General features: G+C 39.4%; 1 protein-coding gene across 1 annotated transcript; it reads right to left on the bottom strand.

Annotated features, from left to right (window-relative positions):
- Positions 1 to 46: 46 nt before the first annotated feature.
- ADGRG7 (adhesion G protein-coupled receptor G7) lies at positions 47 to 27,745 on the bottom strand. The gene is given in 18 exon segments (XM_051612430.1): positions 47 to 225; positions 2,085 to 2,231; positions 3,377 to 3,596; positions 5,398 to 5,554; positions 6,543 to 6,704; positions 7,715 to 7,796; positions 9,367 to 9,731; positions 11,538 to 11,650; positions 12,947 to 13,096; positions 14,540 to 14,700; positions 15,247 to 15,360; positions 15,445 to 15,563; positions 15,891 to 15,982; positions 16,486 to 16,638; positions 18,997 to 19,106; positions 19,899 to 20,030; positions 24,072 to 24,179; positions 27,637 to 27,745. Coding segments are annotated over 18 exon segments (2,673 nt in total).

Genomic DNA, 27,745 nt, shown 5'->3' with positions numbered 1-27,745 from the left:
AGGGCGGTGGAACGGGGCGGGGAGGGTCGTTCCGAAGTGCGGGCTCTCACCCGCCCAGGCCGGCCGTGCTGGGGCGAATAATCGGGCGTGAAACGCCAGCGGGCTTGTCAGACGCCGCCGCTCTCGCACAGAGCCTGTGCCCCCTCCGGCAGTCGTTGCTCTGGGGAGACTGGCCTCCCAGGCACTCACCACTGCCCTCCCGCCTTTCGTTCCGAGCTTGTTCACCTAGGAGAGAAAAACATGAATCCCCCGTTTTCTCCGTTAAGGATTCAAGAATGGGTGGCTAATGGTGCCTCTCTGAGAGGTGCTGGAACCGGACCTTCTGTTACTCTCGCCTATTTGAGATTTCTGCTGCCTTTCTTCATGTATAAACGAAGCTACACATGCTAGGACCTATCACAGAAGTGCCTGTGCAGAACTAGCTCAAGCGCAATTGTGGCGAGTTATTTCCTGGAGTTTCAGAGATACCTCTGAAAAGATACCTTTTTCCTTGGTGTCTTGAAAAGCAAGACTTCCAAATGGCAATTTCTGCCGGGACAAGAGTCATAGCAGTTGATTCATGCAGTGTTTGTCCTTGCTTAGAGCTTTGTCTCTGCTTAGAGTAGTGTCATAGCAAGTCCAACTGGCAATAAACAGTTGTTATTCACACTGAAATGAAGATGAAAGAAAGCTGAATATGATACATGTTTTTAATTCTAAATATTTCGAGGAGGAGGGGTGTGGTTCAGGAGGCTTTTTTGATAAGTATTAGAAAATATTTTAAAATATTTTGGGCATTTTCAATTAAAAAAAAAAAGTTCTAAGCTTAAAAAATATAGGAAAGATATATGGAAAATAGGACTTCTCCATCCGCTACACTCTCAGCCACTCATATTTCATACCTTTGTACTGATGATTCAGTTGTACTACAATCCATTTCTTTATCAAAGCAGTGTTTCCAAAGTGTTAACAAGAAGAAACTCCATAATCTGTATAGCCCACGTATCACAAAGAATACCAAAGTTCACTACAGTATGTTCAGTATATTCCACGTGTAGATAAGAGCTGAACTATTGTTCCTGTGACAAGCATGTAACCTGAAAAAAATAATTTTGCTTTGTTCCATTTTTGAAATTAGGATTGCCTGGATGAAAAAAAAAATAGAAACTATAAAATGTTTAATTTTATGGGGTGGTTTATGCTGAAAATATGTTAAGTGACATATGCTATAACAGCATTTAATTAACATCTGAAATACTTAGATATAGGGTGTTCAGTTTAATTAGTAAGAAGTCAGCACTTTTTGCAATAAATACTTTGAATTCTTGGGGTTTTTCCTTGCTATTTGGTATAATATGGAAAATATATTTTCACCCTTTATAAGAGCTAAGTTCAAAATTAATTGGGACATGCTTAAAAGATTTTTTTTGTTTGTGAGGAAAAATATAAAAGACTAGAAAATACTGTCACTCATTTAAGAAGCCTTCCTCTTAGTGCCTGCCTGTATTTTATAACAAAATCAAATATCATCATTCCTAAACCAGGCAATCATTTCTAAAATACTCTTTTCTTCAATGAAACGGAAGATATTGACAAAAGTAGGTATGATATATTTGATTTAGAAATAAAAAACGGTTGCTCATAGAGACAAACTTCCTGGGGAAAAAAAAAATCTAAATTACCTTTTCTAGGTAACTTTTAATGACCTCTGCCTTTTGTGGAGCAATAGTGATAAACTTCTGCCTTGTATCTGATGTGACCGCTCCTTCTTGAGGCTTATCAGTCCTAGAGAACACTTATTATCTGCTTCATAGAGACAGCTTGGATTTCTAAGACATGAAGTTTTCAGGACAGCTGAGACACTTCTGTGAAGACATTCAACAAGTCTCATGTATGATGCCCAGTTTATTCAGAGGTGCTATGACTAAATGTTCAGCCATCCCATCTGGTCATGCCCATAACCTTACTTGGAGAAGCTTGGAAGTTTTCAAAACACACTATATTCATTTTCAAAAAAAAAAAAAAGAAAGCAGGGTGAAAATCCGACCACACTTTTTAAACCAGCTTGTTTAAAATTCAACATGATATTCTTCTTTCATTAAAACCAGAGATGACAAAACAGACAAACATATTTGATCGGAGAACAGAATAAAGAAATACAGTTTTTAAAAATTACCTATCTAAACTTCTCAGGCTTTTTTGCTGACACAGGAGAGAATGGGATGAGTAAGTATAACTACTGCTGTTCTTATCTAATGACAAGAACCCACTACAGTGGGCCTTAGCACTTTGCTCACACTCACCAACCGGGAAGAGCTACTTGCACTTCACACACCAATTGTGCCCAGCCACTATAGGCTTCCCTACACCACGGTACTCTCCTCTTCCCTGCTCCTCACATCAACATCCAGAAACTCTTCTCCTGTCTCCCTTTGACATTGCTTTCAAACTTCTAGTCCTGAATAATATCAATAAAAGATGGACAGAGCAGGGGGAGGGTTTATATGTACTTATGACCTAAGTTTAGAGGGTCAAGGGATCCTTGTTCCAATGTCCCCATAAAGCCGAAGGGCAGAGAGGCAGAGAAAGAGGTGCAGCCCAAAGTCAATTCAGAGCAAGGTGCTAACTGAAGCCCTCCAGATGCTGTGGTGGTAGCACCCATCTGCCTCTGAAACACAAGAGGCTTCTTTCACAGGCTAGTGCTGGGAGCAATGTGAACAGGACCTATGTTACATATTTAGAAAGAATATCTTTCCTAGCCTGCTTTTTCAAGCATCTGACTTCTTTTTTTCATTTTCTTATATAAAACCAGAATATTTTCTCTATCATTTGTAATAAAGAAGTTTTAGCTAGGAAATTTAAAGACCCACTGTAAGACACAGATTATCTTCTGTAAAGACCAAGCCAATGGATTACAGAAATAGTAAATAGAATTTGGACTCAGAGCCAACAAGACCTGTGCTATTTGTTGATTTACCTTTTGGTTTCTAATTAAATTGAAATTGTTGTTACAAAAGGGAGAGGAGAGCTAGGTAAACATAGTGCGTAGGCTGGGCAAACACACTCAACAAGCCTGAAAAATGAGAAGGGCATATATAGGGAGGGCATATACTGTAATATACAACTACAATAACCTCAGCTCCTTTCAAAGACTTTCCTCAGTGCCGTGCAGTACAGGCAGTATCAAGAGGATCTACTACTGCAATGCTGCTTAACAATCGCACAGTCTTGACAGTGTGTGATCCTGCTTTTGACTCTCAGTGGTCTTGGCTTCTGATGTATTTCAAGCTTCCTGCAGTTGTAGCAGTATGTCCATCATTCATGATACGTGTGAGATCTAACACAACAAACAGTGAAAAATGCAGGATTGTATATCATGTATAAACAGGCTCCTAACTCCTGTTAGGGAAGGTTGATAAGGAAATGCTATCTGAAAAAGTCTGGGTTGATCTGAAAGTTTCTTGTGAATGTTTTGCAAGCTGTGCTCTTGAAACGTAGTACGTTTTTGAATGCAGATACAGCGGTACCTCTGGCACCCTGAAAACAGGAAACACTTCGGAAACTTTTTTCTTGAAGATTGGTGATCTAAAAGTATACAGAATACAAATCTGAAGTCCCTGTAGAGTAAATGAAAGTGTGGAGTTAATCTTTTGCTGTTAAACCAGCAATTAGTCAATATTATTTGAGTTTAAGAACAACCACAAAACAATTTTCAGTAACCACTAACAATTACATTGATATCTTGAAATACAAGAAGTACTTTCAATATGAATTTTTTTCCATCTCATTATGGATTTGCCACTGTAACTACCTCATTTGCACATTATAATGGTTAGCTAGTGTGTCTCAGAATTGTATTATTACTGTCTGCTGGACAGCGTGAAGGTACTACCTTCTTGAACATGCCATAAGCATTAAATGTGGCTGGTGTGCCCTGTCAGACACACATGGTGGGAAGCAGGACTTCAAAACTTCTATGCCTGCTCTTCTAAATTATTATTTCAAAAAGTAATCAGGAATATCCTGAGGTAAACTAAAAAAAAAACAACAACAAACCCAAAACCACAACAAAAAAAACCAACCAAAAAGCTCAGGGTTTTAGGTAGATGGATCTCTGTTCCCTGTTCATTATTTCAGGTTTAAAGCACAGGTATAATCCGTCCATCAGTAATAATCACTTTTTGCACAGACAGTTTGCAGATCTGACCCCCTACGGGCCCTCAGTTTTCAGGAGATCAAACTGATAGTAAACAAATTAATATTTGGACATAGGAGGATTTTCACATCTTTCCAATCAGCTATTTTGTAGGAAATGTTCAGTGGTGCAATAATGAAGGATCCATTCTTTGAGTACTTCATACTTCATATGTATACTTCATACGTAATAATTAGTGATTGATGTCTCGATGTCCAAATGGAGACCAGTGATGAGTGGTGTTCATCAAGGGTCAGTACTGGGTCTGGTGCTGTTTAACATCTTTGTCAGTGACATGGACAGAGGGATCGAGTGCAGCCCCAGCAAGTTTGCTGACAACACCAAGCTGTGTGGTGTGGCTGGCACACTGGAAGGAAGGGAGGCCATCCAGAGGGACCTTGACAGGCCAGAGAGGTGCGTCCATGCAAACCTCAAGAAATTCAGTAAGGCTAAGTACAAGGTCCTGCACCTGGCTTTGGGCAATCCCAAGCACAGATGCAGGTTGGGTGGAGAATAGGTTGAGAACAGCCCCAAGGAGAAGGACTTGGGGGTGTTGGTTGATGAGAAGCTCGACAAGAGCTGGCAATATGTGCTTGCAGCCCAGAAAGGCAGCCGTGTCCTGGGCTGCATCAAAAGCAGTGTGGCAGGTAGGTCAAGGGAGGTGATTCTTCCCCTCTACTCTGCTCTCTTGAGACTCAACCTGGAGAATGGTGTCCAGTTCTGGGGCTCCAATGTGAGAAGGACATGGAGCTCATGGAGAAAGTTCAAAGGAGGGCCACAAAAATCATCAGAGGGCTGGAGCACCTCTCCTATGAAGAGAGGCTGATAAAGTTGGGGTTGTTCAGCCTGGAGAGGAGAAGGCTCTGGGGAAGCCTTGTACTGGTCTTTCAGTAAAGCCAAGAATCCAGCAAGGCTGTGGGGAAAACAGAGGCAGGTGCTTTCCTGTCAGCTTTTATCCAGAATCATTGTGACAGCTCTCAAGTCATGAAGCCACTCAGACAGGAAGGTCTTTCCAAGGGTGACCTTGAAAGCCCACATAGATTTGCACAATGGGAAGAGTTTTGAGTGACAGACCAAATGGACAGCATGCACCAAAAAAATTCAAGAATCCCTGTAACTGCTTTCCAACAAGTTCCCATGATATAGCAAGCTATAGAGTAAATCCCACATTTGTTTTATTTAATTATCTCAATTATTAGTCTCAGAATTGCTAAATACTTTACCTGGGTAGTATTCAAAATGCAGAAAATATAACTGAAAGCAACACTTGTTTCTTCATGGCTTATTAGCATGAGGTAGCCTACCATCCAGGTGATTCCAAGTATGACCACTATAGAGATAGTGCCAATCATCTTTTTCATAAATGAATCCTTTTTATTCCTAGAAACACACACACAAAAAGGTTATTAAATCTTTCTCTATACCATTTACTATCTTCTTGAGCTTTAAACTTTCTATTTATTCAGAGCTATATTGCAAAGATGTGTTATTCAGGTAAGTTAAGAACATATACCTCCCTACATTTATTTGACATATGATCCAGAGATAAAATTCAGAAAAAGAAATCTAACCAAGTCTATCAGAATAATCTGTGTTTGGAGTATGTAGCTTGGCTGTATCTGTCTTCAACAAAAAAAGGCAACAAGAAGCATTGATAATTGGCATGTTAGCTATTATAAGCTTTTCAGAATGCTTGTAACTTCAATCCAAATGTGCTTAATTTTCAATGTAAGAATAAGCTGCCAGTGAAGTCTGAAAGTCCAGTTTCTCTCAAGACTGAGGTGGGTCAGATATGAGGTATTTTGTTTCCTCCAACCATGAAAATTGTATGTAAAAGGAGTGAAGAAATGGTTTTGTGGAACATACCCGTTCTGTGGGATTAGTAAAATTTAAAGCAATTCCCTTTAAAATAATACAATGTACAATGCAAAGTTTGTGACACACAGACACTAAAAACAGATGAAGGTTTGATGCAAAACTGAGCAAGTAAGTCTGTTTCAAAGCTGCTAGAGAGCTGGTCTGACATTCAGATGTGCTGAGAAACTAATAATTCACATTTGGCTGGATCCATCTCCGTTCTCACTTATATGGATTAAATTGGGGATAACTTTCATTGAAGTCAAGCTGAGTGACAACTGCAGCCAAAAAAAGGGAGAGAAAGCCTGAAATATGTACACACTTGAACAAAGTCTGAGCCATTGCATCAAAGGAATTTGTTTTCTGGCTCCTTTAAGTATAGATTTCTTTTAAAAAAAAAAAAAAGAAATTTTGTCAAAAATCTGTGTTTGTGACAAGAAAGTCTGAGCTCATGTCAAGATACCAAGGAATATGTTTGCTGAAAGACCTGAAGAGTCCCATGCCATCTCACCTTGTCAAATCCTTGTTATTCTTCCATATCACAGAGACACAGATCTTGATGAAGATGATGATGTTAAACAGGAGTATGAGTGCCACTGGCAAGAGGAATGACCACAGCATGGGCTTTTGTACACTGAAATTCTGATTATGATCCAGTGCTGCAAGCCAGCAACTTTTAATATAAAAAGAGGCAATTTCAAAAGATTTGTTAGACACATTATTCAGAATACCAAAAGAAAACAAAATAGTATTCCACTTTTAATCCCACAAAGACCTCATAGGGCTTTTTAGGTCTTGTTAACCTCTCTGAATGGCAACCATTCCTAAAGAAATTAGGGCTTCCAATCATGCTTCTTTTTCTCTAGGGAATGCAAAATGATTTCTCAAACAAACTGCACAGAGAAATATTATAAGGTGCACTATAGCTAACAAAATAGCCATCTGGTCACCATAACCAAGTTTATCTTTAGAGCATCTAGTATAATAGAGTTGAAGAATAATAGCGGAAACGTAATGGACAAAGATTGATTCTAAAACTGGGTCAACTTCAGGAGGACAAGTTTATCCTGCAATAATCTTTACCTCTTTTTTTTTTTTCATTGCCAAAGAATCTCCAGTTAATAGTCAACACCCCCTAAATGAGTATCGTAATATTGCCATGATGGGGAAGCATGGTTGTGTTTACATTTCCAAGTGAAGTCTACCTATTTTCTGTAACATCCACTATCACCAAGATACATTGTAAGCCTGAGAGCCTGCTTTGGTATGCGGGCACTCAAATCCAGATACCAAAACCTCAGGGTAAGTAGGGATATGGTTATGCTGGAAAGAAAGATTTTAAATAAATGGGAGGATTAAGTTTAGGCACTGCAATGTGGTTATGCACTTAAATGAAGGTCTTGAATTTCAGGAATTCTAAGAGCTAAGAGAGTCTACAGCTTCCATTTCAAGTCACAGGGGATCTTGCAGCAGGATCTAAGGCAAATGTGGATCCAGTACCCTAGATCCTTAGTGAGGAGAACTGCAGTTCCCTATAGTGAACATTTAGCTTGAGTGAAGAGTTTTCTTTTAAGTATTTCTATATACAAAATAGTATGCCAACAATAAATCTAGAATTGCATTAATAATAAGCCATCACAAAAGGTGTGGGATAGCAAGTGATGTGATAATACATGAACTTACAATTCTTCCTGCCGGTAGTTTAAAGCTCTTCCTTCTCTGTAAGTAGCTCCAAGCGTTATTGCAACTACTACAGCAGGGATTCCTAATTAATAGGAGAGACATTAGCAATTTATTTTTCAGTTGCATAGGCATACCTCCTTTCCACATAAATACTTTCTTGCCTTCTAAAGTCCACAGATTTTATGAGCTCTGTATATCATCTGCCTTGCACTAAGCTACGTGGGTTTTCTATAGCTTATAGAAAAGGCAGGACTGAGCAGTTTGAGCACTGTTTTTCTAGAGGAAGGCTCATGTCCACAACTTGCTGATTTTTGCCTTTACAGAGCTTCAACACAGCTTCTGGACACAGCACCAGTAGAGATAGAGCAAACTCCTTCCTTTCTGTACTGTAGCTGACTGCCTCAACGCAGCTGTGCAATCCTACCCTCTTGTCAGCAGTGAGAAATTAATTTAAGAATGTTCTGCACCAAACACCATTGTATTTCATACCAGCTTGATGCAGAGCATAACTTTTGCCCTCCAAGAAGCATGGCAGTGTGGGCTTGCTGCCTCCATGCCTTTGCTTTGCTTCCTGTTCTTCCATGTCTCCTGCCTACCTATTTGCTTAGCAGCAGGTCTCATGAGAAGAAGCCTCCTGCACTAGTTTTTATCTGGGAAATACACGTGCTTCTTAAAGTCTCTTCCTCCTTCAGCCCTAATAGAGATCTTCCAGCATGCTGAGTATTTGCTGTGCTCTCAAAGTAGATCTGAAAAGCAGTAAGTCAGAATCATGCTAATTTGAACATGTGTAGCTAGTCAGAGGACACAGTGAAAAGCCTGATGCTGTGCTATCATGTACATCATACACACAGTAGCCAGCCAGATTTTGCTGAACATTTTCTGGCTTGGACATGCAGTCCAAATTCTAAAGGTTTTAGAGGAATTGCCTCTACCTCCACCCAAATGCAAAACAATAATGAAACAATTGGGATCTAAAACTGCTTGGTAAGTGCCATCAGAAACAACACACCACACAAGCTGAATACACAACATGGAAAAGGTAGGTATTCCTGCACATCATATTAGAAGAGTTTCTGGAAGGAGGCTGAGGTTTTTACTTTAGCTAGGGGGCATCATCTGCACTCTTCAGTATTACAAGTAGTTCCCTTTCAGCTTGCAGTGTTGCTAACTGCTGTAATGATTGAAAAATGTGCTCTTTGCTTATTAATAAATCATTTGTAACAATATCAGTTGTTCCTTGGTTGTGGATGTATGCAAAACTCTGACTGAAGTCTTGAGGAACATCAGAGATGTCTCAGTGAAGAATTTGAGTCCATATACGCAATCACTATGTCTGAAAGATTTTTTGCTTAGTTGACAGAATGCCTTGACTACTGTAAAAATTTCTTCTGCATACAACAGACCAAATTTTGCTGTGCCAGTGAACCAGGTATCAGCTGCAGTGCCGAATCAGGACAATGAAAACAAGCTCAATTTATACCAGTCGTGTGAGCAGGAACAGGAGATTATTTGTTAAATCACATTGCGCTAAACCCGAGAGACACTGATTTATAATTGCTCTCTACTGATCTCCTATCTTTACAACTCTCCCTGAATGTACTATGTACTGTTACTTTGGTAAAAGTTGACATATGTATAACTTTAAATCTTACCCCATCCGATGACTGACATGAATATGAGGAAGTGTCCAGGTAGGGGCTTCATGGCTCTAAGGAGCAATAAGTACAACTGTGCAGAATTGATTGCTGTCCACATAAATGTTGCCAACAAAAAATAGTGCAGTAGGACAGCCACAGCTGTGCACCAGGAGTCTGCAGGAGGATCTACAATCTCAGATGTTAGTAAAGTGTTATTGGCAGTATCATAAGGAAGGTGTTGCTGGCGGTAACTGGTGGTATCTCTGCTGTGATTCCTGGCATTTTGGTTTTCAATTCCAGAGATGAAGATGATGTTAAAAATGAGCATAGAGAAGCAGAGACTCACTAACATCCATGTTACAGATGACTTGCGAGTTTTCCTATTGGTAGGAATACATTTAGGAGAAACAGGTAGAGCAAAATAAGAAAAATTGTAAAATATGTCCTCGTTTCCGTGATACTAAAAGCAATCTGGTGTGTTCAGTCTAATACATTGAGAAAACAAAACGATAACTTCTTTGCAGAATTCTACACTGCTGCTGCTCTCAGGCAATTTACCAAATTAATCAGTTTTGTCTGATTTCAACTAGAACAGAGAATACTCAGCATCTTTTAGGACTGGACCTTTTCCAACAGCAGTTGGGATGCGCATTCTTTTTCCCACTCTGTTCTTCTTAAATTGTTTTCTTCAGTAGTAAGGGGTGAAATAGCATAAGACAAGAACTTCTAAACACTGATCAAGGTACAAGAGAATAATAAATCTCTGCTTCCAAACTCTGTCTTATAAATGCATTTAAAAGGCAGAGTCTGGAAGCTCCTACAATTTTAAATACATTGACCTTGATGGAATTACTCCAAGTCTACATTAGCACAAGGAGGATGAGAAACATTCATCTACAATAACTACAACTCTATTGGCATGACTTTGCTCCTTGTTCAAGGGAAAATCATGTGACACCATTAGTCATGGGCACATCCATCAAGGAAGTTTGCTGCAATTGTGTTTGAATTAAGTCACTCACAATAAAACTGTGGCACAAGCAGTGCACATAATCTACATTGCTGTATAATCATGGTGCTTTGAAATTATCTGTTCTTTACAGGCATTTTACAAACAGAAGGCAAGAGAGTATAGAAACTATCAGATAGACAACAGAAAAAAAGAGTGACATTTAGATAGGATAGCAAGAGGAGAACCTGAGAAACAACGTATCTGCTTCTATGGAAATGCAAAAGTCTAAGTGATAAGACAGTGGGCTGAAATGTCTAGCCATAAATCAAGACAACAAGATAATAGGCATATTGGTAATGGACTAGAAGAAAGATAAGTGATTAGACATTGTAATAGCAGGGTAGAGGGCATTCAGGAAAATAAAGAGGTCATACTGATGGTGTAGTACTGTTACACATTTTTAAAGTCTAGTAGTAAGTGAGAGTAAAGAACTAAACACCTCAAGATGTAACATGGACCAGTGTAGCAGTAATACAGCACTACATCTGTGTTGTCAGCTGCCTGGCCAGGGTAGTAACAGAGATGTCAACAAGGCAGCAGGGGACATGAAATACAACAGAAATTACAGACTGCCTGTGGCCCATGTAGATGGGACAAATGTCACAAATGGGACATTACCTGAAGATTAGACATGGTAATGGGAGCCCATGGTAAAAGGATCACCCCTTGACTTGATCCTCAGTAGGGCATGCTGCCTGAATAACCTTATAGCTGGAGAGCTGCACTATCAAAGAGATGGAAAGATTTTTCTTCTCAGAGGCCATGTTCAGTGTTTCCTATAAAAGATTTGGCCTTTTACCATACTGGGCTCTTCCATACTTTGTTATATAATTTCTTTTCAAAGCTCACAATTACAAAGGTGGGTTTATTGAGTAATAATCTCATATATATATCCTCACCTTAGAAGGTTAGCATGAACAGAAACATTTAAGTTTCACCTAGGTGAGTGGCATGGCTGAGACATCTCTTGTCTTCACTTTAACCTGTAAGCCACACTTACTTCCCAAGCTATGCTTCATGATTAGCTCTTTTTGATTATATATATTATTTGCTGATGAATAATATTGCAGTGTGTTCTAAACTGGCTGCTCTCTTAGTTTTTCTCAAACTATATACAGAGCAAAATACTGTAACTTAGTGTAAAACACTTGCATCTTTACATCTTCACTCTTACCTAGTGAATATTTGAAACAAAATTGTAATGACCAGACCAGCCATGGACAATCCAACACCAATGTAAGAAATATATTCCAAAGGCTTTGCATATTTATATTTGATCTGGAAGGCCTAGAAAATAAATCTGTATCAGTTATGAGAAGAGATGCATCTCTTTCAAATATTTGATGTTTCTTGTTGCACATAGAACCAGAAATATTTTAGTAAAGTTATGACTATTGCTAGCCACTGCCAAAATTTTCAGATCACACAAAAGTATTCTGGACCTCAAAACTCAAGAAGCTTGTGAAGATCTCCAAAAAGAGACTTAATGTCAAACTAATATTTAGCAAAATACTGGATTAAATTATTAATGGAAAAATGCAAGGTGACACAGACTGGAAAAAGTGGCTTTGTCTTTTCATACTGATGTGCATTCTGAATTTTGGCTTCTGAGGATAAGGTCTAAGGTAAGATCTTATGAAGATTTACAAATGAAAACCAGTCTTTCTTTGTAGGGACAATAAAGCAGTAGGTAAATGTAAATGTATTCAGTGAAACAAAATTCTGTTGTCTTTGCATAAACTAATGGAAATTTTCTCTAGAATTTAATTATTTTGTGCAATAAGGACATGCATGAGATATAGGGAAATACAGAAACAATAAATATTACAAATATGGAAATGCTGTTCTGTGAAGACAGAGTAAAAAGAACCTCTGGGATTCCAGCACTGCTGAAGTCAGCGACCACAGATATGTGATTTTACCCAGGGAGTGTTTTGTTTAGAGAAGCTGAAACCAATATTGAAAGAATAACAAATGTCAGAGACAGACAGTCATTCCTAAATAATCTTGTTAGTACAAAAAGACAATATATAAAACTTAATGGTAGCAGGGTTAATATGTACAGAGTGATTGCTTTTTATAAACGTATAACTAAAGGAAGTAGTTGATGCCAAGTACCCAGCCCAGGCAGTGCCACATCTAGCTCATGTCGTGAGTTATTCTACTGTTTGTCTTTGGGCACTTTAGGCTTTAGAGATACACTCATTTAAGAACCAGCTGCAGCAACAGAGCTGCAGAGCTGGAGGCTACCACAGCTGAGCAAGGGGAATGAATTGTGCCAGCCCTCCCTTGCTGCTTGGATGAACAGGCAGGTGGACACAGCCACAATTTGTGTCAGGGAAAGGCAAGACTCACCAAAAGTATCTTTTGGCTTTCCAGCAGTCTGGAGACAGCTGGCATGTCCCAAATTGCCAGCTCTGCCACAGATCAAAAACAGGTATGTGGGGTTATATGAAACTGTGCCTGCTTGCTCAGTGCTCCTACACCCTCACATTGGCATGCTGGTCTTCCAATTGTAAACAACCAAACAAGTAAAAAAAAAAAACCCAAACTCTTCCCATTGAAGAAAGGATGATGCCCTACCATCAGGATGGCAAAATTAGTAGTGTGATTACACCTGCATCTCAAGAACTGGTCTCTTCTTTTTGCACAGCCCCTAGTGCTCCAGTCGTTGATAGCGTAGTCCCAAAAGACACAGGCATGATCATGCAGCTGCAGTTCGGATGTGTTGTACTATGGGTTGGGATTGCAAAGAGAAAGAGTGGCTATAGAAATGTGAACAGGTATGCACCAGAAACAACATGTACTGACAATTACGCTCTGAAAGGGGAGCTGACAGGTACTAAAGGATTTATGGAGTTTCCAGTAAACTTTATGACTGATGTCAATAACAGCATAATTTGAACTTTCTTCATGTGCCCTTCTCAGACAACACTGCCAAAGAAATTAGCCATTTCTGTGAATTATTCAGGTACTTATGGGTCAGATGCACATTGACTAAGCATTAAATGATTGCCAAATGAATTCTGCATAAGCCAAACAATAATTTCCAGATATTAGTAGCATTAAATTACTGCCAACCAGGGCTGAATCCACACTGTGACAGGAAATAAACAATGATAAAAGTCATGAACTATTCCCTCCCTTCTGCAGCATGACAGTGTTCACAGAGTCAGATGTCAAACTGCATGCAGTTCTTTTCAAACAGCACACTTTTGCAGGGTACTGCCATTAGAACTGGTTTTTAATGAGCAATGAACATCTTGAAGTGCAAATAAGTACTGAAAGAAACTATTCACAGTAGTAAGTAGCTGAATTAAAAATGAGGAATAAAAGTAGGAGTAAAAAATAAAATATGTTTCAGTTATTTCCTTAAAAATGACACTTGTTTCCCAGGTAGCTTAACTGCATGGATCCATTATGATGATTACTGATCTATCATGTGCATGTATTTGAGCTTAAAACTGTTGTTAAATATTGTAAGAAGAAGCCATCTACTGTATTCTGGAGAAACTATGCTAAGCATGATTTACATATTATCTAAAAATCCAGTTATTTGGGCAAATGGGCACTCACATTGAGCATTTCCTGCAAGAAAGCAGTAACATCTAGAATTGCTTTCTGGCAGAGGAAGTCGAAACAAAACACTGGAAACAAGAGTTAAAACGTAGCATTAAAAATGGACACTCCCCACACTGGTAGATGCATTGACCTATGCCAGTCATGTTGACTCTTTTTGTTTTCACAAATTTTGATAGCTTTCTGGAAATAAAAATTATCCTCCAGCAGCCTTGTTTTTTGCATTTTTTATTTAGAACTGCTTTACCTTAGGGCAAATCCATTTTGGTGTATCTATAACTTTTTATGGAAGAAAATTTTGCTTGCAAATGTCCTAGTTTGGCAGTACTGTGTTTTACAGTATTAAATCTCATCAGCTGTTAAATACAAAAGTTGAAAAAAGTTTTCTATGCCATGTTACCTAAATACTGTTCACTTATATCACCCATACATCCCAAAGAACTCTGCTTTTTGCCAGAAATCAAGGCAGTATGAAAAAAAAAATTTATAAAATTTTATATATATATAAATGCAACCCCTCTGCTTGAGTCTCCTTCCCTACGTCCTGAAGACAGGTGGGAAGACAAGAGCACCCTCTGCTTTGAACTGAACACTTACCTTGGGATTGAAGGCTATTTCAATACTGCTGGTATTTCCACCATTAATATTGCCAGAGACAATTTGTTTAGAGTAGCTACTGCGGCTCTGATAAATCCTTGACTGGAAGAGTTTGTCATTTTGGTACAGCACAAAGCCAACTCTTCCACTGTGTGATGAACCTTGATAAGGTAAACAGAAAAGTAGGTATGGATAGCAGATATCAGAGAAGTTGGTGCCAATGAAGAATTATACACTATGCTATTTCACGTATCCAATATTTATAGCAGATTTTTGTTTAGATATTTATTTAGATTTCTTTTTAACTACTTTTTGACAGCAGTAATAATTTTAGTTGAAAAGGTTGATGTCTTTGGTTTTTAAGCAAGGTACGTATGCACTAGCTCTTCATGTCTGCAGAAGCACAGTGCAAGATTCTTTACCTTCTCAATTTTAGAAAACAAAAAAATTACTAAGTCTCAAACACCAAAAGCATTCTGGACATTGCATGTACACGTGCATTAATCTTAAAGAAGATGGTCCATCTCATTGGACATGTGCATTTCTTGTACCACCATGTGGCATTATCATGCCTAAAAACAACATGTAAAAGCTTATATTTTCTAAGAATGTTGTGGGTTTTTTTCCCCAAAGGAGATTTTTTTGTGAATATTCATTCTAATTTTTCCCAGTAGCAGCTGCAGTTCTCAGTAGGAGGAAGAAGTTACTGTTACTTGTAATGTTGAACAGGATCTGAACTTCAGTTCTGAGGTCATTAAGAAGCCCATGGACATTTTCCTGTATTTCTAGTTTTGTTGACGGATAATATCCCAGTGCTGTATCTGCAAAAATTAGCAGTGGATGCATTACGATTTTTGGTACATACTGCCTGTTCTAGGTAAATCTAACAACACACACAGACTTACCTCTCTGTGCTGAAAACAGAATCGTAGAGGAGCTTAATTTCAGTGGGGCAGACTGCACTGCAACATTGGGCTGTGAGATGTTGCTAGTCAAAGAAAATTCTTCCATTGTTTTTGTGAGGCTGCATTGAAATAACAAATGGGATAAAAGTTACCATTCTTTATTAATCTACAGATACAGGTTCAGCTTCTGTGTTTCCTCTCTCATTTAGTTCTCCAGTGGGAACTGCTTCTCATTCTCTACCCTCATCCTTTCTACAAAGCAGAAAAATGTAGCCAAATTGTTTTTGTGTTGGTATAAATCTACTGAATCAATGAAGATACATATTGAAATTGGACAGTAAAAATATTTTCACTTGGCCCTGAACCACCTTCATCCTGAAACAGGAGGGAAAATGCAGTTTACTACATCTAAAAAAACCCAACAAAATGGTAAAAGCTAAAGTTACCTTTTTGCAACATGGACAAGATCACCATGCTTAAATTCTGCTTCTTTGGCATCCAATAGTTGACTCACTGTAGCCATTACTGCCACAGATGCCTGAAACAAACAGAAAAAAAGGCAATATTCAAATGCAACTGTAGTAAATCACCCCATATGCTGCCTAGTAGAAGGGCAAAATAAGAAGACAGTAAGTACACACAACAGAGCAAACAAGCAGAGGATGCCATTTGTGAGAACACAAGCTTTGTGCCAATGGTTTCATAAATGCCACACTTTTATTAATTTAGACAGTAAGAATTAAATTATTAATTTAAACATCATTTTTTGCTTGTATTAGAATTTCAGATACCTGCAAGTCTAAGCAGCTGATAAGGAGTAAAAATAATGCTCAACCCTGAGAACTGACCCAGCAGTGATGCCACAAGCACGCACTCAAGGCCACTTGAATAACTGTGATAAATGGCAAAATAAATGCATTTGGTAGTGTTAAGTTCAGTTGAGAGGAAAGAGAGTGTTCCTTCTGCTGGTAGAGGGGTGACAGAATTGATATCCCAAATATTAATCCACAAAAGTCTTATTTTGGTCTTAATAAGTTTCACCTTAGAATTTTCTGAAACATTTGGCTTTTTCAGAATCTGCACTGCAATGCTCGCAGCATCAGAGATGTTCTGTGAGGTCAGTTGTTCTGGCATGGAGGTGAGGATTTGCATGTTATTTGCGATAGCTGGAACATTGCTGGACTCCATTTCAACCTGTTAGGAAAACACCATGGAACAGAAAGAAAATGAGGAAAGGAAAAAGAGTCCCCACTTTTATGACATCCTCACATAAAATCAAAATATACAAGGAATTGGTGGTCTAAATTGTTTGTGTTCATATCAAGTACACAATGCATGCAGATTTTCTGAAGGGGATAATTTCATGGGCTCATGGAGTAGCTTGGGTTGGAAGGAAGCTCTGCAGGTCCCCTTAGTCCAGCAGGGCTGGCTGAGACTTGGCTGCTCAGAGGCTCACTTTGAATATTCACAACCTCCCTCAGAAACCTGCTAGTGTTTGACCAGCATCAAGAGGAAGAATCTTAACTGACTGTTATTTCCCATGTTGCCACTTTTCTCCGTTGATACTCATCCTAAAACTGCACACCTTGAAGAAGAGCCTGACCCCATCATTCTCCACACCTTGCCATGAGATAGCTGTAGAGAGCAGCAGGACCTCCCCTTTTGCCTTGAGGTCCTTGAGCTTCTGAGTCTATAAATTACTGCACACCTTTCATTGTTCCTTAAATAACTATAATGGAATTTTTGGAAAAGCCATGAGAGGAACTTGAGAAATGTCATCTGGAATAGTTGTGCTTCTCAACACAGTGCTCATAACCTGCACCAAGAACATTATCCTCACTTCAGTGCATTGTACATAGTGTCAGCTTGGAATAAATTTAGAAAACAACCAAACAAAAAAAAACAACCAAACAAAAAAAAACCCACAACAAATAAAATGTTCTGGTGCTGGAGATACCAATAAAACTCGTGAGAACCAGTGGTTGGGTCCAGTTTGAGTCAGTTAGCACTAAATAGGTAGAGTGTAAATGTCTATTAGTATCTTAAGAGTCTAAACACAAAAAAGCTGATGACGCATTAGCTGTACGTTATATGAAGATATAGCTAGGTAGCAATAAGACTTAGAGACAGAAAATCTGCAGATCATCAGAAGAATCTTTTTCGTAGGCTATGAAGACCAACTAAACAGTGTATCAAGTCACTCCATTTCTAATCCAGTGAACGAACACCTTGAATAGCTTTGATAACTGAATTGTTCTCAAATTATTCATACTGGGAATCTATCAAAATCAAAATGAATTCAATCATGCAGCTTTGAAGTGTTTATTAACCTTGGAATGGTAGAAAGAGAGGTGAATGCATTTCACAAGGAGGAAGGAAATTTACATTTATAATTACGGTGCCTTATAATATTTGATTTGAAATCAGCTGGATATGCACTATGAACGAATAGTACCTTGTGAATGCCTGTTTTCACTATTATATACAAACATAAAATGGTTTGGGTTGGAAGGGACATTAAAGATCATCTAGACTTCTGACTTTTATCATGACCTTGTATTCAAAGGAATAAAATCCTTTTAACGCTGGGCTCTGGACCACTAGCATGAAGACCTTCTCCACCCATCTCCCAGCAGTCACCGTCACACCCCAAGCATCCCTGGTCACACTAGGTGGCACCATGACATCACGACTCATAACAAAACTCCAAATTACTAGTGAGGCAACAGAATAGACTTCTGTTGCAACATTATGTTGTTGTTTCTTATTGGCATTGGAAATATCTACTAGTAGTACTCTATATTACTTCAGAGAAGATTTTGCATTTGAACCATTTAGGGTAGGCTATGTGCTGGGAAAATATATTATTGAGCTCAAGGGTTTCCCGTCTAAGGATCCAGGCATGTGAATTGTTGGGTTGAAGGCACAACAGTCAAGCAAAAGTACATGATGAAAGGGACTTCTCTTAATTAAAGGGACTGTAGCTCATTTCTTTTTTTCTTTTTTTTCCTTTTTTTTTTTTTTCCCCAGTGGGAGTAGTGATAAGGAAATGAAGCGCAGAAGCCAGAGATGAGAAGCAGTGACTGTAATTTGCTTAGTCATATTCAGCTCTCCATGTTTTCTAGATATGGCAGAACTAAGCCTTAAAGCAAAACTGAGGGTTTAATGGGAATTCTTTCATGCTGTTCTTGCCCAAAGTCTTCCAGTTTCTCACCAATTTGGTATCCTAGGTCAGCATTGTCTTCTTTCAGAGCTGTTTGCTGGCAACTGGAAACCTGACTGATGGAGTTGCAGGCCATTTAAGAAGTATGAAATGGGAGGCTGTGTTCAGGCAACCAAGATCAAGTAATCACCTTTGGAAATTCAGGACATGTGCAAACAGGCACATGCCAAGAATGCCACTGAAAAAGGCTTTGGTCATTCATTTTTCTTTCTGCAAAGTTTTAAGAAATGTAACACATATATATTTCCTGCCTCAATTTCCTATCACATTTATTTTTCTTGGGATGATGCAGAATCTTATACACTGCTTAAACAGTAGCTTAAGATTACCTGTGATGCTAAGGAGTCAAAATTGTAATCGCAATTCAGAATTTTGGGGGACTCTAAAGTAAGAGTTTCCCCTTCTCTGGAGCACATTCGGATTGCTATTGAAATGTTACCTGTAATTTTGTAAAAACAGAGAGATATATATTTAGTACAGAAACACTCACTCATGTGCATGACCTCATTGGGAATTAAAACCCTATTGTGGGTGGGACATTCTACCCAGTGTTATTTTCTCTTTGCATGTAAAATATTTGACTTTCAGTTTTACAAGTGACCGTGAATTATTAAACTAGATATTGTTCTTTTTATAACATGTGTTTTATACTCATATAGAAAATCTTATCAGAGTGGCTGACATTAATTCCAAATTCAGATAGGTTTAATTACACTAGAGCTGCAGTAACAGATCTCTTAAATGGGAGGCACAGTCACCAGCACTGAGCTATCAGAAAGACTTTTTATCATGACCTGAAAAACACGGTTTATACATCCTGAAAGAAATACGAAAGGTAAGTGGAGCAGCTGGGAAACACTTACTCCTCTGCAAAGTCTCTGAAAGCTGACACAGTTAACTGAACCACAGTTGATGGGAAGCATCCTGAATTCTAATGCTAAATGGTAGGATATTAATAGATTATTTTTCTACCAAAAAGCTGTTCAGTAGCAGACATTACCTGACTCTCAGCCCAGTCCCAGACAGGCAAGGATATGACTTGGCATGCACACCTTCAGTTCTCTGCATTTGTGGTAGAAAGTTGTGTGGAAAGGTTTATGCTCCTACTGCCTGAGCTATGCTGTTCCGGCTACACACACACATTGACCTCTCGTCTGGTCTAGTAATCCAACATCTTTCACAAACCATACATTTACTTTTGGGAAGTAGAAATGAAAGGAAAGAAACATACCATTCACAGTATTTGGTTCACATTTTTCTTTGGAGTTGCCATATTTACCCATTATAATCCGTTCAAAAGTAAGGTCTTTCATAATGCCTTCAGAGGTGTTCACTGTGTAAGTACTGGCTTCACAGAAATTAACTGCACAGGAGGAAAACCAAAACAAAACCCATATATCCAGATCAAATAGTTTTAACACAAGGACAAATTTAAAAAAAAAAAAATATTGGGACAACAGAAGGTAATTTAATCTTTTGCCCTAGAAGTAACTACAAGCAGTTGGTAAATCTCACCTAACCCAAACTACTAAGCTGCTACAAGTGATATTTATGAAGTCACTGAAACCCTAAAATCCATATTTTTTGCCATGTCTCCTATTTTCAATGCCTTGGTCCTAGAAAATTTGTAACAGATTATAAAGCTTCACTTTCAGAGGCTTGTTACCCAGGCAGAAATCAGATTTGGTAATTAGGAGTGCTTATGGTGCCACAGAATATGGGGGGGCTGGGAGGAGGGCAAAAATACACATCTGCACCAAATGGAAACTGGATAATTAATGGGGGATGGTCCTTTGGTGACTCTGAACCATGGTGTGTTGAATGTAGCTACTGGCACAGGAAGACACTGCCTGGCTGCCTGCTGGAATGGGAAGGGGTGACCACCCCAAACCCCACACCTTGTCTAAGCACTTGGTACTGGCTATGTCTAAAGACAGGAGGATGAGCTCAGTGGACATGTGGCCTGACCCAGTAGAGCAGCCTATTGCATTCTACTTAACACGAATTTACCTGGCAATGCAGCAAACACTTGACAAAAATACTGCAGTACACAGGCAGAAAATTTTTGCCTGGTCTTAGGACTTGTAACATCCTGGTTTTGCTAACTTTTGCTAATTCAGACCACATTTCAGCTGACTGAGTCATATTAGCAGAATTGAGTCAAGGCAGCATACTTATGATCAAGGTCCTGAGGGGGTTCAGGAGACCTGGAGTGTTCTCCATGTTCTGGCATGAGCTTCCTTGCCAAGTCACATAACTTTCTGTGTATCTTGTTTTATACAGGGACTTACTCTCCCATGACACAATTACACTTTCCTTCTATAGAAAGGGCTATGAACAAATAAGGATGCAAACCTCTGCAAAGATTAAGTCTGCCTTACAGCACCATACCTGAACTTTATTTGCCAGAAGTTGATAACAGGGTGAAGAGTCTCAAAACTGTGAGGTGGCAGGAACCTCTGGAGGACATCTAGGCCAAACAGAAGCTCCATGTCCTCACTGGAAAACGTATTCCAGTGACACACTACCTTTCTAACCTAAACCTTTCTCTTCATGCTCACTCTAGTCTCTCAGACTACAATTTATCACCACTGCCCCTTGCTTTTCCGTCTGGTGCTACTGAGAAGAGTTTGGATTCAGTGGTCTTTGCAATTCTCACTCAGTTAGCTGGAGGCTGCTATAGTTCTGCTCTCAGCCTCCTCTTTAGCACAGTGAAGAAGCCCAGCTCCCTTAAATGCTCCCTGTAGGCCATCTGCCCAAGGACCTCACCATCCTCAATGCATCCTGCTGGACCTTTTCCAGTTTCTCCAAGTGTTAGCCTGGGGTGCAGACAGCAAAACTGAGCACAGACTTCCCAGTGGATCCTCACTGGTGCCTGGAAGGAAAGGGTAATAGTGTCCTTCAACCTGTCTCCCTCCACATAGCACAGCTGCTCTGCCTTGTTTGCATAGCTGTTGGCTCATAATGAACTTGGCATCCAGTGTCACTCCCAGGTACTTTCCAGCAGGGCTTCTCCTCAGCAGGGAAGTTCCTGGTCTGTACCAATGTCACTGGCACAGAAATTGGCACTTGTCATTGCTGAACAGTGTGAGATTTCTGTTGGAAGGATCCTCAGGTTTCTCGAGGTTCTTCTGCATTAAATCTCTGCTATTAGCTGTGTCAGCAATACCTCTGCGCTGCCCCAAATCTAGTATAGTCTGCAGCTTTGCTGAGAGCACATGCTGTGTCACCATTCAGGACTTTGAGGAAGATATTAAATGATACTGGCCCTAGTATCAATCAGCAGGCTACTCTACTTTTACAATATTCCAGTTAAATAATTGATCAGTACCCTTTGAGCTCAGCTGCTGAGATACTTTTAAATCCAGTTAATGGTTCATTCACCTAACCTGTACAACTTCACCAGCCAACCAAGAATGCTGAGGGACATGGTATCAAAAATGTCTCTAAAATCAAGGTACATTATATCTACTGCTTTTCTGTTGTCTGCATAGCTAGTTATCTCATACAGTCAAGGGCAGAGGGCAGTCCAGCTGGTCAGAAATTATTTGTTTTTTTGTAAATCCATGCTGGTTTTTATTATCTTCTTCTTTCACACACGTGGAAATTAATCCATGAGTACATGCTCCATAATACTTCTAGGGCCTGATGTAAGTCTAACTGATTTATAGTACCCTCAGTGTTCCTTTTTGCCTTTCTTAAAGGTGGGCATAAAGTTGGCCTTTGCAAGTGACAGATAGCAGCCCCACTGTGACATTGGCCAGGTCTTTCAGCAGTCTTGAAGGAAATCTCTCTAGACCCATGGATTTGAATACTTCTGTGGTGACCCTGCCATTCTTCTGACAGATGAAAGCCAGGAACATGATGCTACATTCATGCATGAATATATACACACTCATACATTAGTACCTATTTAAACTTCATTTTTTATCTTTCTAGTTCTTCAAGCCTTGATCTGAAAGTGCTTTGGGGTGGTTTATACACATATTTATTCTGTTTGGATTTGGACTTATAAAAAAGAGTCCATTTGAATTGTTTGGTGACTTTTCCCCCACTGATGCAAGTCTCAAATTATTGCAAATATTGAGTAGAATTGTTCCAGAATTGCAAACAAACAAGCAAACCAACCACAAGTAGGGAGAAAACCAGGCTCTTTGTCATGATCTATGAAGGGAAGTAACCATGACATAATGGACAAAAGGAATGAAATATGAGCCAAGTGGAAATTTTCCATCACCACTGGAACAAAAGTAATTGGTTTACAACAGTTGTCTACCCTATGTGCCCTGCTCTCTTCTGCTGGCAATAAACCAAATCACCTCTTTTATGACCCCAACACCTGGATGCACTTCCAGCTTCCTCAACACCTTTTCCACTATGTTCCCACACTCTTTATGCCCCATCATGTCTCAGCTCCTCCCCCACCTCTGCATCCTACATCCATCTTTAGATTTCCAATACATAAAATATACATCTTTATTTGTTAGTTGGTGGAGATGAGACAAATGTCATGAGTAGTTTAGAGCTCTGCATCTTAGTGGCTGGATTGGCTGTGTGGCCCTGACATCCTCACTGCTGGCATAAGTGTCCTTGCCTTTGTTTCAGTGAGGAATTTACAGGGTTGATCTTCTGTACCTAGTTAGTGATATCTGCAAAACTCATAAGATCTCAAGATCTTTGAGACCTGCAACCATCTAGTGAATTTAGTTGAAACTGGTCAGCAAGTTAAAATTGCCAATAAGGTGGAACAACAGACAGATGGGTAGTACAAACGTTCTTCAGCAGAAAAGAGTAAAAACCAAATTTTTAAAATGCTATAATGTTTGTTATCATTTGAAGTTAATTATGCCTGTCCAAACATTCTTACCTTATGTATTTTAATAACTACAATTATTAAAATCTATTCTTTAAGGCAATTTACAGCAAATCAATGAAATGATAGTCAGTCAGGCCAGTGCTATGCCAGAGGTCAAAAATTTGACTCATCCAAAACCAGGGCCAGTGGCAGAAGGAGCTGAGGACAAGCATTGTCCTTCAGGGTGCTAAGCTGGATGGTGTCCCTTAAGCACTGGCAGATCCAGAAACAGCAGTACTGGCCACTGAGGTCTGGATCAGAATTTCAAGTCACTATGATCTTCAAACAGAGGAATTCAAATGAAGGCCAAATTGACTAGAAAAAGGCCACAGACAGTTGAAACCTGTAATGTCTTCCCCAGATAAATCACTCATTGGAAAGAGCAAGTGGATGGAGGATATGGCCTCACCGAGCAAGAGGAGCCATGTCACTGCTTGCAGACCCTGCTGAGCAGGCCTTGGAGGGCAGGGGGTAAGATCAGGGGCCTCCCAGAGCAGAGGGGTTCCCAGACATTATGCCAGCTCTCTGTGCTGCCAGGCTTGTACTGACCTATCTCACAAAGAGATCCCACCCACTCCTCTGGGCACATGCAGGCTCCATCCTGGCAAACACCACCGTTGACACAGAAGCATGGAGGTACCACAGATTCTGTAGTGTCTGTGGAAATAAAGAATGAAGATCTAAAGATCAATAGATAGATAGATATTCATGACTACATCTGTAAAAACATGTATCTGTCTAACTTGATGAAGGAAAGAAAGAAACATTATTTAAAGCTTCAATTAAAAATTATTCGACTGAAAAATATATGTGACCCACAGTCTCACCCAGGTATTCAGTCATGGGTCCCTCCTTGCCCCTAAAACTAATGACATGAGCATGAGGTCGAAGCTTTTAAACATAAATTTGCATTCCCACAACAATGCCAGTGGAAACAGTTCTGTGCAGCTGCTGAACTAGCAGGACTGATGGTGTGGACTTCCAGGCTGCCAAAACCTCAGTCTGTTAAACCCATGAAAAGGCCAAGCTACTCCTGCAGGATTTCAGAGGAGCAAGAAGGCAAAACAGGGCCACAGATTCCCAGTGCTGAGGACTGGTAATGTGGATAGCCACACATCCAACAATCAGCCAGAAATACTCTGATCTAAGAAAGGCATTGTAGGATGAAGCGGATAAAAACCCACGCCCAATCTCAGCCATTGCCTCTATCCACACTCTAGGATGGGTGCTGATTTTTATTCTGTGTTTTCCAGAAATAGTGGGTTTTGTTTGGTGTCATTACATAGGCTTTTGCAGTTTCAGGAAAGAAAAAAGCATGGTATAAACCATAGCAGAGAAAATGCAGATCTTAGAAATTTCTGACCATAAAATGGTATTTGCTGTAGTTGGCAAAAATGTTAAGGTTTCTTAACAAAGAAACTGGCAAATCCTGAATGGCTAAGGGTTATTCTGCAGCAGAAATTGCAACAGGGAAGGTGTTGATGGACCTCAGTCTCTGAAAGGTGGGTCCAAGACCTGAGGGATCTTCATGGGCGAAGGCTTTCTCACAGTCAATCTCACATAGTCCCTAAATGAAGGGTGGAGTTGGAATAATCTTCCCATAAGGTTCATGGTGGAAACTGTGTGCCTGTGCACTGGCTGCAGTCTATGCCTTGAAATAATGCAGAAAAACTGGAGCTGAGGAATGCCACTTGATCTAATATTTTAGTGCCTGTGCTTTGAGATGCTGACAAACAGAGTAAAGCCAGAAAATTCAAAAGTAAACAGTGCTGTCAGGAACATGTGCTATTGTATATTTCTAATGTTCTAACTGAACTAAAAATATTGCCCAAGCTCTTACTAATATGATTCATGTAACTGGAAGATTATTGCAAACTATAGGGAACGTGCCACGTGGTGGGGGTAATTCTGTTCTTGGCACATATTGCTTGGCTTATGCTCATGTTGTTGCTAAGTTAGCATTTGTGTTTCAGGCTGTCTCAGCTACATTACAGCCAGATGTCTATGATGATAGTGGAATAACATCTATGTGTCAGTAGACAATGTCTTAGCTAGCCATCAGCTTTTCAAAACATATCATCTCTCCATTGGAAATCTTACAGAAAGGAAAGGAAAACTCCTCCAGCAATTAAGGTCTGGGTGTCTCAATGTTGGAGAGTTGGCTGCCTGGTGTGGCAGTCCTTGACCCACTTCCCCGCCGTGCTGGCTCACCTGCCAGGCACATGCACATGGCACCTGGCACTGTCTGGCAGAGTAGTGACACCAGGACTGCTAAAGGAGTTTAGGAAAATCAAAAGGTGAAGAAGACGATAGGGCTAACACTGCTTTCAAAACAGCAGAACACAAAAGCTTGAAAATGTGGGATGAAAAGTCCAGCATTTACTCCTGGAGGTGGGGGCACAGCTGTCACGCAGCCCATGCAGCAAAGAGCAGGTGCCAGCAAACAGCATTGGGCTTATCTTTACCTTTCCCAAAAGAGTCCCTCTGCAACAACAGTGTGACACTTGAGGGATTTGTTAATGTTAGTCAAAACTGGGGCTCTATTTAGTGCTTCCTGATTACCTTTCTTAGCCTGCTGTTCAAGGTCTTATGTACCGTTGTTAAGCAACCTTTTTATTATTTCTTTTTTTTTTTTTTTGCAGAGGGAGGTTTGTGTCTTTCACAAGTATGCATTCCTGAGCTGACTAATGCAGCCATACCTACCCCATAAGCAGTAAATTCATCAGGCTCCAGTAATTGTGGCATTGGCTTAAAATTGTGGGGTTCTTCTGGTTTTATTTTAAGATTCAGAATGCATCTGCTTTTTATTGGTCCTTGGCTTTTAAGTTTTACAGAAAATAATCTCAAGAATCACATTAATTTTGACCTTATATATTTCTAAAACTAAAAGGTGCTAGTGTAATACTATGTCATCATGAACTGTTGGGTTTCTTTTCTCAATCGAACTTCGTGGGAACTGCTAATGCTAATATTGTGGTAAAAGTTTGAAGAAAGAACAAACACTACCCCTATTCACAAAACCCAGTGCATCAGATGGGCATGGAGGTATTCTCCACCCTGAAGTAGTAGTAGTAGTATAGTTTAAATCTAGTTTGTAGCAGCTCATTTGCTTGCAGCTGTGTAAATCCTGGGCACCAGCAGAGGAATCCTCAAGTTGCATTGAGAGTTAACATCTCATCTGGGTTTAGCTCCATCAAGTAAAAAAAGTACTGGGCATATACTTATACTAGCAAAGGGGGATTATTACTGATGTATGTTAAATAATTGCTGCTTACATATGTGCCATTTCTTCTGCTTGGGTATGTTCCCTCCCTACAAACATCTGATAAATCTCTTCAAGTAAATATAATCTAATGTATCATCATATGTAATCTTTTCCCTAGGCTTCTTGGTCTCAAATCACATCTGATTGCCTGCTGGACAAGTAGCCAGAAATAACTAATTCTTTCTATGAATTTTGAGTAGAGGTCCAATGCATACTTTTGTATCATGTCAATATAGTGAGTATTTTACTGAGAGGCAACACTGACCAGTTTTCTGCTCCAAGTTTGCATACAAAGTGTCTTACAAAGGTGCATAGATCTGATTTTCAAGTATAGAATAAGAAAACCTACAACCCTGATATTCTTTCAATAATTTTTTCTATAACACAAGTTGTAATGAAAACATTAACAGATTCTATATAGCGTATATATGCCTGCAAACATATGAACATATGTAAAACTAAATCTTTTCCATTTAAAACTTAGCTTACTAGACCAGCTAGAGGATAACTTTTGTCTTTTGAAAAATAAATCTAATTTCTACTGGAAGAGTGAGAAAATTTCAAGATATTTCTCAAAGCTCTCTGAGAGGAGTCATGTACAGTGTAAACGTTACAAGGAAAATATTCCAGAGATTGCTTGCAGTCCTAGTCTCTTTTACAGCAGAATTTTTGCAAATTTTGGGGTATTTCTTTAAACACCAGCATAAAAAGAAAAATGTTTCCCCCTTAGAAATGAACAGCATGGATGCAACCATGTTTATTAGCAATCATGGTAAAATACTTTAGGAAAGGAAAAAAAACCCAAAGAGCTCAAATAGAGTTCAGATGGGGTAGAGTTATATTTCTTACCTGTTTCAAACTTGAGGACAAGCTGCCAAAAACACAGTGCCCAAAGCGTCACAGTCACTACACAACAGGTAATTCCAACCAATATTCTATCCCACTGGAGTGAAGACAT

The sequence above is a fragment of the Apus apus genome, chromosome 1 (genome assembly GCF_020740795.1).
Source record: "Apus apus isolate bApuApu2 chromosome 1, bApuApu2.pri.cur, whole genome shotgun sequence".
Classification (NCBI taxonomy): Eukaryota; Metazoa; Chordata; class Aves; order Apodiformes; family Apodidae; genus Apus; species Apus apus.
This window is presented reverse-complemented; position numbering and strand designations above follow the sequence as displayed.